This window comes from Chlamydotis macqueenii, chromosome 1, assembly GCF_036417535.1.
Source record: "Chlamydotis macqueenii isolate bChlMac1 chromosome 1, bChlMac1.mat, whole genome shotgun sequence".
Classification (NCBI taxonomy): domain Eukaryota; kingdom Metazoa; phylum Chordata; class Aves; order Otidiformes; family Otididae; genus Chlamydotis; species Chlamydotis macqueenii.
Window position 1 is genome coordinate 151,006,599 of NC_141556.1, and position 12,727 is coordinate 151,019,325.

Consider the following 12,727-nt stretch of genomic DNA (forward strand, 5'->3'; position numbering starts at 1 on the left):
TGTCTACTAGGGCACTGTGAACCTGGGAAAATCACAAAGTGTAACGTGAAGGTGTAGTTTAACATGTACTAGAAAGCAAAAGTAAATATTGAACTCTCAGGATACTGCAAATGTTTTGTCAACACCAAAATTTTGCTGGGTATTAGTTAACATGTTTGAAAAACACTCGCTGGTTTTTATGGACCTCCAGTTCCAGTTCATTGCCTACCTTCATGGTGAAACCCCATAACGTCTCTCAAACATGACTTGTTCTTTGTGACAAATTGGGCTGCCTCAGTTCCCCTTTACTGGGTTTTTTTTGTTGCTTTTGTGGGAGTTATTTTGTTTTACAGTTCTTTTCCTGGCTCAACTTGCATTGTTTTTTCCAACGGTGGTTAATGGCTTAAAGAAAGAAACACCATCTCGTTTTGAAAGCCTGAAGTCATTTCTTATAGCTAATCCCAAATGTAGATTCTTAAAGATACCGTTTTTTCTGTTACCAAAATAATAGAGGGATCATTTGACCCTGAGCCTGCTCCAGTGTGCAAACAGTGAAGTGATTGTACGCATCTGAAGTAGTGTTCTTTAATTGCTCGTTTTGCAGACATAGACGAATGCACAGCATCAACAGACATCTGTGGAGAAGCTCATTGTAAAAATTTAATAAGCTCATACGAATGTGTTTGTGATGCAGGCTACAAGTACGACGACTTGAGAAAGACTTGTCAGGGTAAGCTCGTGAAATAACATCATGTTAGTATTTATTACATGATTTAAAGCAATAAAGCCCCAGAAGTTTAATTTCAGGCTTTAGTAAAAGCTTTTTTTTTAAAAAAAAAAAAAAAATCTTGCTTACATACTGGACTTCATTTCTGTTTTCCTAGTTGTGAGTGAGGTTACAGTTTGTGGTCATCTTTGGAGACTTGAATCAAGCTGTATGAGCCAGAGTACTGAGATTTCTTGAATTTATGACAAGTGCAAGATCTGGTGGAAGCTGAGAAGCATCTGTGCATGTTGCTGTCTCTTTTTGTAGGACAAGAAAAGTTACAGAGCAGTAGCTGTTCTTTCAAAACCTGTCTTGTGGTATTACTCTGAACTAGGAGCTTAATATGCATTGGAACCATGCACAGTTCTGCTGGCTACACTGCCTGCAAGCTTTCTCAACGGAGTAAGTTTTGAAAGTATTCCAAAACTAGCATTGTTCCCTGCCTTTTGTCTAAGTTAACGTAATGACTTGAATCACACGCCCAACAGCCCTGCCGGACTGTAAGTGTTTATCTCTGCCTGAAGAGATCCCTGTGGGCCATTGCAATTTGTTTTCCTGCATTTGTTTGTGAAGCAGATAAAAATAAGCCAAGGGGAAAAAAATAAAATAATGAATGAGAAACTCAGCTTTTACTTGTCTGTTGAAGATCTAGCTGCTGAGTAGCAATGAAGCAAGGAGTCCCGGAGTTGAACCTGAGTTGAAGGAACAGGAGCCAGTCAGCACAGGCGTAGCAGAAGGGGCCTGAAGGGAGAAAATCTTGTCTAAAAGTTAAAGCCCAGGGCTCTGAACCAGCAGACGAGGAGTTGAGCTCTGCTTCCAGCCTTCCCACTGACTTGCTGTATATCTTTGGGCAATGGGAATCTGTCTGTGAAAATAGGTTTGTGCACATGCTAATTCTAACTCTTCCCTCCTGTAAATTTGTGGCACAGGGTAAGTGCTGGCTGCGAAGCACTTGGGCACACTCAAATGAAAAGTGCAGCAAAACAGCACTGATAATGGTTTTTTCCACCGGATGATTCATGTTTAAGCAAACTCAATTGCTGTTTCCACCTCTCTTCTTTGCTGGTTTTGTGTAGATATAAATGAATGTGAAGAAAAGCTCTGTGAACAGACCTGTGTCAACTCGCCAGGGAGTTATACCTGTCACTGCGATGGCAGAGGGGGAGTAAAACTTTCCCGGGACATGAACACATGTGAGGTATGTTAGTTTTCATTGCCATAACTGCAGAACAGACCTTTATTTTACGTTGCCATTAAGAACAGCTAATGAAGCTCTGGACCAAAGCCATTTGAGCTGAGTGACCAGTAGGAGGGAATCATATTGGCAAGGTCATGAGAGCTAGGGACAGTAGCTCTCCTGAAAATAAACTTTCTCCTGAAAGTCTCTCTCCTCAGGCTCCTCTTGTCCCCATTCCAAAAAGAGCATTCGAGCGATAGCCCTGCCAGCCCTCTGTTTGGCCATGAGTCACCTCTGGCAGCACAAGCTCTTCTGAGTTAGCCCCAGTAGGACAGTGCAAAGGTTTCAGGGCGTATGGTGTAGCTTATGGACCAGCATTTGCACTTGACACTTTTGTCCTCCAGGCATTTGAGATGAGTGGGCTTCAGTGGCACAGGCTGCCTCTGTGGAAACCAACCACCAGCGAGTTCTTAGCACATCTTTGCAGGCGCAATGTTGCAGTAGAAAACCTTATGCTGTACCTTACAAGTATGATTTCATTTTCAACAGAAAAATTTTCCTCCGAGGCAGATAGGAGGGAGGAGGGAAAGAAAGAGGAAATGTTTTCAGTACCAAAAGAATTGCATTTTGGGAGTATAAACCTTGAGGTGCCCTAGCCTGCTATATGGATAGCAACTACATGAGAAAAGGAGAGGAGATATACTTTCTGATTCTCTTTCTGCTATGTGAGGAGAATTAGCACTCAAAAATGTGTTTTGATTATAGAACATAATACCGTGTGTGCCTTTTGCTGTTGGAAAAAGTATTAAATCCTTGTACCTGGGGAGGATGTTCAGTGGCACTCCTGTTATCAGGCTGCGCTTCAAAAGGAGACAACCAACAAGGTGAGGACGATTTCAAATGACAGTCAAATGTGCTGTCTGGCTTTAATGCATGCAATGGAGTTAAGTCATTACAGTAACAATTATTCCTATGATCATCCTTATTTGTTTGGCTTATGGAGTCCTGTAAGGCAGAACATTATCCAAACCAGTAACTGAGAAAGACAACCTTGACCACAGAGCCCCTAGGATACTTACCGAAGTACAGTAATGTGTTCTTTATTCTTGATGCTGTTTTAAAATCCATCTGCATAGCGTAAGTCTTTCAGGAGTGCATTAAAAGCATTCTGCATTTATTGCAGAATTATTCAGCATTAAATGCATCGGAATGTTTTAACAGAGCTTTATAACTGCTAGAATTGATGCTATCTGTATGGAAATTACTCTGTGGTTTTTGAACTCTGCATAACTAATTTATTTCTTGGCACCTGTGCGGTCAGACTTGTGGCTGAGTTCGACTTTAGAACCTTTGATCCTGAAGGTATCCTTTTCTTTGCTGGAGGCCATCAAGACAGCACATGGGTAGTCTTGGCTTTGCGCAAAGGACGGCTAGAGCTGCAGATGAAATACAACGGTATAGGCCGCGTGACCAGCAGCGGACCGCTTATCAGCCACGGCATGTGGCAAACGGTGAGTCCAGACCACTATTGGGATCTTACCCTTTCTTGGCTTGCAGCTGATCGGCTCTGTCAAGTGCAGCCAGACTTTGTGCACCCTTGAGGAGATGCTTTTCCAACCTATCTATCCATTCAGTGCGTGCCAGTACATGATATGTTCTAAAGTGAGAATGGGATATTTTTCCTAATGGATTGTATTTTCTATCCATTGTAAACTAGACTGTGTCACTAATTTGCACAACCAGAGCAGACACAGTGTCTCTGGGACGCAGCAGTCCTACGCTTACGTCACATTAGTTTGAGAATATGGCTTCTGGGTGAGGGTTGGAAGGGAGTGAGAGGGAAGGAATTCTGTAGCTAGAAGTTTCCAAGGGTGGTTTGTTTGCTGGATGAGGTGTGTGGTTGTTTTTGTTTATTCATCTGTTTGTTTGTTTATTTGTTTAATCAGAGTGTTCAGATTGTCTGAGCCCTTGACAAGTCTCTTCTGCTACCATATCCTTTTTTATACTCCTGGGGCTTGTTTATATACAAAAAGTTAATTTCCTTTGTCAAGGTATTGGGGTCTATTAGAAACTAAGTGGATCTCTGCTTATGAGTAATATAGTCCCAGCAATCTCACGAGGTGAGGCCCTACATCTTGGAGCTTGTAAGGATTCATGTTCTTGACACTCTCTCAGAACATCTCCTGGTGCTTCAGGAAGCACCATGGATGTTACTATTTGTGAGGATCAGAAAAAGCATCCTGTAGTATGATGTGCACTAGATTAGCAGTTCATATATGCATCTTCTCACTTGTCCCTTTCTCCTCCTTTCATTTTTTCTTTCTTAATTAGATCTTTTAACTTTTAAGTTGATGTGGCTCTTGGGGAGTGGGGTGGGAAGTGCTCAGCTACCTCACATATGAGACAAATACAGATACTGGTAACTGAATAATTTTCTGTTTTACGTTTCTTAGTATTAAAAAAATCTGAACTATTCATTAAAGAAAAAAGGAAGGTGAGGAAAAAAAATGTTTCTAATGAATAAATAAAGAAGTCCTTGAGTGCATTCACTCTCAGCTACTGACATTTGGTAATGTTTCCAGGAGATGAGATGATGTTTAACTCAGTTCCTTTACTGTCACTGAAAAAAATTTAGATTCCAAATGAAGAGCTGTAGAGGTTCAGCACAGCTGTAGATAAAATGCATGACATGCTGTATCTTTACAGATAGAAATAGCCTGAAGCCATTTCTTACTAAATTTGTTCTAAGATTTGTTCTGCTAATTTGAACTATGGCAATTGTAATTGCCTGCACAGGGAGGATGGTGATGGAAGACATGAAGGGCAGAGATGGTGCCACTGGGGTGACTTGGGAGTCACAAAAAGCAGTTATTACCAAATTAAACCATTTAACGCAGGAGCATAACACACTTATTAAGTGCCAGACCTCATTATGAAGCAATTACAAACTTTTCCATGTTAGTTTCAGGGGAGATAGCCAAAATGTCTTTTCTTTCTTCAAGTAATACAAAAATGCTCAAATGCATAGGAGTTAGGGGGTAAACAAAGGCTGTATTTGCTTTCTGCAGGGAGAGAAGGCAGTATGGTAAAAGTAAGTATCATTTTTAAGCAAGAATTGTTGGTCTTCTGCCAGCCAGCAGTGTCAGGGCTCTTATCCCTGGGTACCGTCATAACTAAAAAATTGTCTGGTTGAGTGGCTGCAGCAACGCACTCTTTATGTGGTTTTTTAGAGGTTGTATAATTCCCCTGGAAACTCTTCCCCAAGGCTGTTTGGGAGAGCGCAGGCAGAGCCACTGGTGCTGTGAGAGCAGTGCCTGCCCTGTGCAGTGCAGGGCAAGGGGGGGCAGAGATGCCCCCGCAGCCGGCGGTGCTGCCCTGTGCATGGGCTTAGCGGGGCCTGGCAGCTGCCAGAGACATGGTACAGCACGAGCAGAGGAGAGAGCATCATCCAGTGCTGGCACAGGAGTGCTTGCTTGGAGCAGGTCGTGACATACCTCTGCTGACTGTCTCCTAAAGTGAAACTGCTGATGTTGTGCCTGATACTGGCCAAAGGCAGAAGGATTTACCCACAGATGAAAGGCAGCAGGAGGAAGGAGCCTTTAGTCTCTTGACTTAATGGTTGACTCACCTCTGAGACTTGGGATGCTGCTTATGTTGCTGGGGTGCTGTTGGTTTCTCCTTTCTCTGCTCTGCTCTCTTGTCCCTTGCCTCCACCCTGCAGGTACTTTGTTCTCTTCTGCTTAACTTGCAGCGTCACCTCTGTCTCTAAATGCCCTTTAATCTGTATGACTGAGCCAGACAACTACAAATCTGCTCCTCCATTTTATTCCCTCCCTTATTCCTCCTTTTAAACTCTCTCCAGTATGTTTTTTAATTGAGGAAATCCTGTTGAGGAACGTTTATTCCTTTTTACCTGTCTCCCTTTATAAAACATGTAGCCACGTGTTCCATTTTAAGTATGGACTTGTGTGTACTTCTTCAACCTCACCTTCTGTGAAGCACAACCCAGCAACCTTCAGAGGTCACAGTCCAGACTCAAATGCACTTTGGGAGCTTTAGTCTGGACTTCAGTATGCACAGGATCGACCCCTTACTTTTGGTCAGACCTAGGACAGTGGAGTTCGGATACTTGGAAAAACTTTATAGGAGCTGTCAGAAAGTAGTAATTTTACTATTTAACTTTCATCAGATGAAAAAACAATGGCTATTTAAAAGCAAAACATGAGAAAAAGCACCAGCAGTGTATGTCTTCTGGTCTCTTGAGCAAAAGTTTCATACTTTTATGGAAATATAAAAGCATTTTCAAAAGTTCAGGCCAGTATTTCTACCTAGGTATTTTCTCTGATGTTGATCTCTCTGAATCTATTTTTGAATGATCATTCCCAGCATTGAAAACACAAACAAGCAAGCCTCAGGAAAAAACTCCTAATGTAGTTATTTTTGTGTAGTCCAGCTGGATGAAGTGGCGTGTATGAAGAGCAGAGAACACACTTGCCTTCTGTTTGTTTTGCATTTCCAAAAAGAAAGTCATAATCTTGTCTTATTTTCAATGTTTAGTTGGCGTGAGGACAGCATGGTTAGCAAAATAATAACCTACCTGCGCTGTTAAATGTCAGAGCCAAAGGTTAAGCAATCGCAAGCAGATTTGTATTTGGCTTTAACCCTGTGGCTTCCATCCCTTTTCGGTGCTGTCTGCTTGCTTTTCAGCAAGGAGCAGCCAGGCTGGCTCTGCGCTAGGACTTACCCAGGACATGAATCCAAACCACAAAGCTGACTGCCCTGATGGCTAACCACATAGGAACCCTTAGCTACGAGAACTGTCCGCCCGATCGTCCCCAAGCACGCTATGGCAGGCAGCAGCTTGTTGTAAGAAGGGAATTAAGAGCAGTCTGTTCACTACCAAACTGCTTCCCCTTTTGGTTTGTAGGTGACGGTGGTGCACCAGCGATTAAGCTCTGAATGTAAGGAACCACCGCAGCTGAAGCTGCCAGAGGGCAGCCTGAAGTAAGGCAGAGTGTGATTTCCTAAACTGGAATTTGTTAAGCACTTCCACGGGGACTAACCCTTTCTCCTATGGAAGTTTCCACTGATTTGGGTTTGTTTATATTAATGATCAGGAGCAGCTAAGCACTCAGACTATATGTTTTTAGTTTATATGTTATCGCTTTCTGTACAATCTAATACAATTTTAGAAGGCCCTGCAATTTTGGTGGCCCTGCAGGTTGCAGGATTTCTTCATCAAGGAAGTACAGTGCAGGCATTGCTGCAGCTGGCTTTTCCCCATTCCCATTTGCTCCATGGGTACCTGCAATCCATGCTTGGAGCAGGGAGATGGTCTGTGCCAGCTCCTTGCAGCACTCTGCACGCCAGTGCATTAGGGCAGTGGTCACCGCCAGACCCGGTAGAGGTGTCCAAGTGAGTTTTTAGCTTAATAGCCAGCAAAGCCCAGCCAGTTGGCTGTGGCTGCCAGGACCTGTGGGCTTACGTTCCCACCCATTGAGTGGACTTTACAGCCTGCCAATGCCCAAAAAAGCCTGTTTGAGACTGGCTTGTGCATCTCCATGGAATGCAGTGGGGAGGTGTAGATGCCACTTTAAACAAACAAGCTTCAGACAAGCAAATTCATGTCCTGTAGGGTACAGCATGCAGCAACACACCAGGTGTAAACAGTGTTTTAGCAATATAAACCAGACTGTACTGGAATCCACAGGAGAAGGAAAAAAATTGATATTCTGTGAATAATCTGTTCAACTATCGGATTCCCTTAGTCTTTACTACTGAAGACTGCAGTCCAAAGGGAGTGTCCAGGAATAAACCTGCTCAACGCTGTCATCCTTTACGCTACAGCCACAGAGAGAGAGCTCAGTGTGGCTGATGGGAACAATTTTGGGGCAGCTACTCTCAAAATGCAAAGAGAAGGATGCTTATGATGTGGCCTGTTAGCAGGGAGAGGGAAGAATGAGTCTAAACAGCCACTGAAACAGATATTTGGTTCTATACAGTGGCTCGCTGATGGAGGCAGCATCTGGGTGTCCCACGTAACAGAGCTATATGGATGAAGAGTGGGTAGAGGGGATGTCTGTCATGGGGTGGGAAGGAGTAGTGCTCTGTTGAAGATGAGGAAATTGCAGAGGTACGCTCCTTTCTTCTCTGCAGGAAGAAAGGGGTTGTCTTCTGCTATGGCCAGAGAATACCCCGTTGGTAGCAGGACCCAGGTCCCAAGGCGCAGAATCTGTGCTGCTGCTGAGGAGCCTGCTGCGTGTCAGCTTTGTGCTTCACCAACTCCTCTCCTCCACAGAACTGGCTGCTTTATATTGCTTCTCTGTGCAGCCTGGTCATAATTAAAATTATGAAACTTTTTAAAAAGTTTCAGTGGTGATAGAATCTTCTTAGAAGTAGCTCTTCAGAGACATAGAGACCTTTTGTGAGAAAAATCATTGCCTATTACACACTTTTATTGCCCTTTCAAATATGATATCTTCTATTGTTCTGTTTTCAGGGGTCAGTATTCAAAGACTAGATTTAGTGTGACTGGAAAGCTTCTGCTTTATCCTTCACTGTCCGACAAAAGACATCTTTTGGTCTGTCTTTCCAGCTTTTCCTGTCAATGCAGTTGCAATAGGAAGTTTCTCATTAATAATTTGTTATTGCATTTCCATGTTGCATAGAGCAACCTGCAAATGTCATGTAGTTAATCCACTCGTATTTTTGTGTAGCTGTTTTGAAGTAGCCGGGCTGTCTTCACCATTAGGGCAACCCCAGGTTGCTCTCCAGAGTAAAGACTTAAGTATCAAGGTGGAATGTAACTTAAAAGGTAGACAAAGAGGCTACCATCCTAGGGATTTCACTGGTGGTGTTTGTCCTTTAGTTGAGGCTGCAGATATTAAGTTCTTTTTAAACAGAATTATTCTATTTGCAATTTTACTTTTTCAGATCTCTGTTGAAGAACTCGAAAGAAATTTGGTTATAAAGGTCAACAGGGATGCAGTTATGAAAATAGCTGTCTCGTCAGATCTGTTTACTCTAGACAAAGGACTGTACCAGCTGAATTTGACAGTAGGAGGCATTCCTTTCAAATCAAAGGACCTTATTCTACCGGTAAGCATAGCACTATCGCTCATGTTGTTTTGCATGCCTGAAGGGCTTGATTTCGTCTTCTTTTGGGGTAAGCTACGTCCTTCCTGAGAGCAGTTCAGCCTGCCCTGAAGCAGGTGGAATTACCACCTTCTGGATACAGTTTTTTCTCCATTGACTATAGAGGGAGCCTAAGCCAGTAGCAAAGATGAGACTCCTGATGTTTTGATTGCTGTTTGGGGGAGATGTATCCCACCCTTGACCTGCAGAATTAGGACACGGCAAAACTGGAACACATGGCAAAGCCTTGAGAATTAATGATGGCTGTGCTGTCTTGGAGACCATGAGTGGCCCTGGTGAGTCAGTGGACACACCGCTGTGTGAGGGTACCATTGTGCCCACCAGGTCTTGGAACAGTGCTGGGGGCACTTTTTGTGCTGTGATCGAAGTTTGTGCTTCGTGTATAGCGTATCACAGTTTTGCTGCTTGAAATTTGCTGTTTCAGTTTAGTAAGACCCAAGGAAAAACAGAAGCTTTTTTTTTTTTTTTTTTAATTTCCTCATAATTCAAGTAGATAGTGCCTTAACTTTTATTCGTATGCCCTCTTTGGGTGAGATTGGATGAGTGCTGTGTTTCTGAAATAGCTGCTGCTCAGGCTTTTTTGAATGTCCACCACACACAGAGTTGGCACCTTGAAACCAAAATTGGCATCTCTTTATTTCTAAATGAGGTGACAAGCTTGCGGCTCCGTGACTGGGAGTGCAGTAGCTAAGGAAGGTTCCTGTTCCTCACAAGAAGTCATTCAGGGCCACTGGTTGTCTGAAACATTAAGCTCAGGGTGTGGTCTGAATATAGGATTGAGAGCCAAAAACTCCTGAGGTTTTTATCCTGGCTCAGACACTTAATTCTCTCTCTGCTTCAGTTAATTGGTGGTAATGGTGCTCATTTAGATGCTTTGCACGGAGTCTTCTCTTTACATCCTGTCTCACATTTTAATGCTGACATTTGGTACAGGATAACACAGCTAGAAGCTGGAAGGAACAGGGTGGCTACAGAGTGGCGTGCCCTTCTAGTGGCTCAGGCATCCCTCCCGTAAGCCAGAACCCAACAACTGGACCATGATCAGGTCCAACATCTTGTGTGTCATGAAGGCTGTTTGCAATGACACAAAAAAGATTGGGTTTTTTAACTTCAACTTAGCCTCCAGCATTCGTAATGCACAGTTATGGGAGTTACACAGCTTTGGCTACAGAGCTTTAGAAATAATTTGCGCTAATGATGTGCATCATGTGGAAGCAGCTAGCAGAATCAATACAAACAAATCAGCATCTCCTTTAGCTGGTGCCCTTCTGTCCTGTGGAGACAAGCTGAGCTCAGGGGAATTTGCTGGGGAATGCTGACCACTTACTTGCTTTGGATTGTGGGACTGGGGTTGCCACCAGTTGGTTTGCATGTGCATAACACGTCAAAATGATTTCCCCTATTGGATATCATAATGTAACTCAGGATTCCTCTGCACCCAAAATCAGTTATTCTTCACTGAACCGTAGTTTGAGGTGTGAGATACTGCTTTATCTTCCTAGATAAACCCTCGGCTGGATGGTTGCATGCGGGCATGGAACTGGCTGAATGGGGAGGACACCACTATCCAAGACACTGTAAAGATGAATGAGAGGATGCAGTGCTTTTCTGTAGCAGGACGAGGGTCTTTCTATCCTGGGCGAGGTTTTGCTGTGTTTAATCTTACTTATGGTAAGTACTTTATTTTTTTTATTTCTGACCTGTTGTCCTGCCGTTAACCATACTTGGTTAATAAACAGTTTAAAGCTTGTATGTATGCCATGCTCAGTGTTGACTGATGCAGAAAAGACTGGCAGCTGTGGATGGAGAGGAAACAGCTAAAATTGTGGTTCATAGCGAAGGAAGGTCTGTGTATGATGCCCAGCACGGATTAGTTTCTCTCTGTATGGCTCCAGTAATGCATTTCACATCCAGGCTGCCTCCAGCTCATCTTCAGCATTAGGGGCTTCACATCCCTCTGTCAGCAGTGTAGCTGGTGCCAGCCCTATCTGCTGTTTTCTCCTAAATAGCTGCAAACCATAGTACTATATCTTGAGTTTATGATGGATGGAAAATAAATAGTCTGTAGCTAAATGTCCAATATCAGATTCACTTTTAATCCTTGGGTGGTATTCGTTACATGTGGGAGAAACACACTACGCATATTTCTGATACAAGCTGAATGAAATTGGCCTAGGTACGGTAATAACAAGTTTCAAACCAAACCTGGCCTTACTAATTTAGCACTCAGAAAGGCACCTTTTCTTTGTTCTGGGTTATTCTGTTTGTTTATATGTGCAATCAACTGTCAGTATTTTTAAACCCATACAAATGCCAACCATCTATTTTAGTTTTATGTGCAAGTCCTCCTCTGCAGAAGCCTTCTGTGCATCATTATGTGGATTTTTCTGCTGTGCCATTGTAAATTACGGAGGATCAGGTGTCTATCATCTCGTTTACCACATGGATTCAAAAGCTGCAAAGTAGAGACAGTGCAGCATCTGAAGCGCATCTTATTTAAAGAACTTATTTATTGTATTTCCAGATGGAGTGAACCAGCGTAGCTAATACTGCTATGTAGGGAGGTCGCAGAAACAGTATTGAAATCTTTCTTTGTAGCCAGCATCACGTTTTAAATGACAAGGAGTCAGTAAGAATGATGCAGCAATTTTAATTCAGAGTTCAGCAGGTGGGATGAAACATCCCATGCTTCTGAGGGGTTGGTGATCATGAAGTGATTAGGTAGGTGATCAGTGTAGTATGCCTATATCCTTTTTCAGTTAACACAGGCTTTCATAGAAATATTTCCTGTATATCAGATTTGGACTTAGATTCCTTAATGATCTTTGGACAGTCAAGAACGATGCAAAAATAGGGTGCCCTATCTTGCAGCAGTTCTTTGAATGTATTGAATTGACAGCCATGGGAATTTGAATCTGTCTTTGTGATAAAAAAGCTTAACCTTGTCCTTTGACATTCTGAAAGGCAGCAGAATGCAGAAGGTAACACAAGGAAACTGATACCATTTTCTTCTCTGATTTTATGTTCAAGTGCTTTAGAATATTTTTGGTTTAGTAAAAGAAATGTGGCAGTTCCTCCATATGCTCACTCATCTCTCCTCTTCTCCAGGCAGAAATTGCACAGCCTCCCCATTTGACCTGTTAGTCCTATGTTTGTCATGCTACACATTTATTTTTCTGTAGTGCAACCTTCTTCTGGAAATGACACTAAGACAAGTTGGGAAATAGAAGTAAATGCTGCGGTTCAACCCGCAACAGATACCGGCGTGCTGTTCGCTTTGGTTACGGAAGAAGCATCTGTCCCTTTGTCACTATCTCTGATTGACTATCACTCCACAAAGAAACTAAAACAACAGGTACAGACAGCAATATGAAAATATGAAGTATTTTATGAGCAGTCTGTCAGGAATACTTTTATAGCTTTGAAGTATGTCTTATTTGCCTTTGTTATTAGAGAGGCAAATAAAATCCAGTGGTGCTAATGCAGATCATAGAATAGTTAGGGCTGGAAGGGACTTTCAAAGGTCATCTAGTCCAACCCCCCTGCAAGGAGCAGGGACATCTCCAAGCAGATCAGGTTGCTCAGAGCCTCATCCAGCCTGACCTTGGACGTTTCCTGGGATGGGGCATCCACCACCTCTCTGGGCAACC

At 42.9% G+C, this 12,727-nt stretch overlaps 1 protein-coding gene across 1 annotated transcript in view; it reads left to right on the forward strand.

The window, feature by feature from the left end:
- Positions 1 to 12,727, forward strand: part of GAS6 (growth arrest specific 6) — a 42,333-nt gene that overhangs the window by 24,633 nt on the left and 4,973 nt on the right. The window contains exons 7-13 of the mRNA XM_086741080.1: positions 584 to 709; positions 1,822 to 1,943; positions 2,688 to 2,806; positions 3,244 to 3,433; positions 8,856 to 9,020; positions 10,580 to 10,748; positions 12,260 to 12,432. Of these exons, the coding sequence (XP_086597206.1) occupies positions 584 to 709; positions 1,822 to 1,943; positions 2,688 to 2,806; positions 3,244 to 3,433; positions 8,856 to 9,020; positions 10,580 to 10,748; positions 12,260 to 12,432 (1,064 nt within the window). The remainder of the gene's footprint in view (positions 1 to 583; positions 710 to 1,821; positions 1,944 to 2,687; positions 2,807 to 3,243; positions 3,434 to 8,855; positions 9,021 to 10,579; positions 10,749 to 12,259; positions 12,433 to 12,727) is intronic.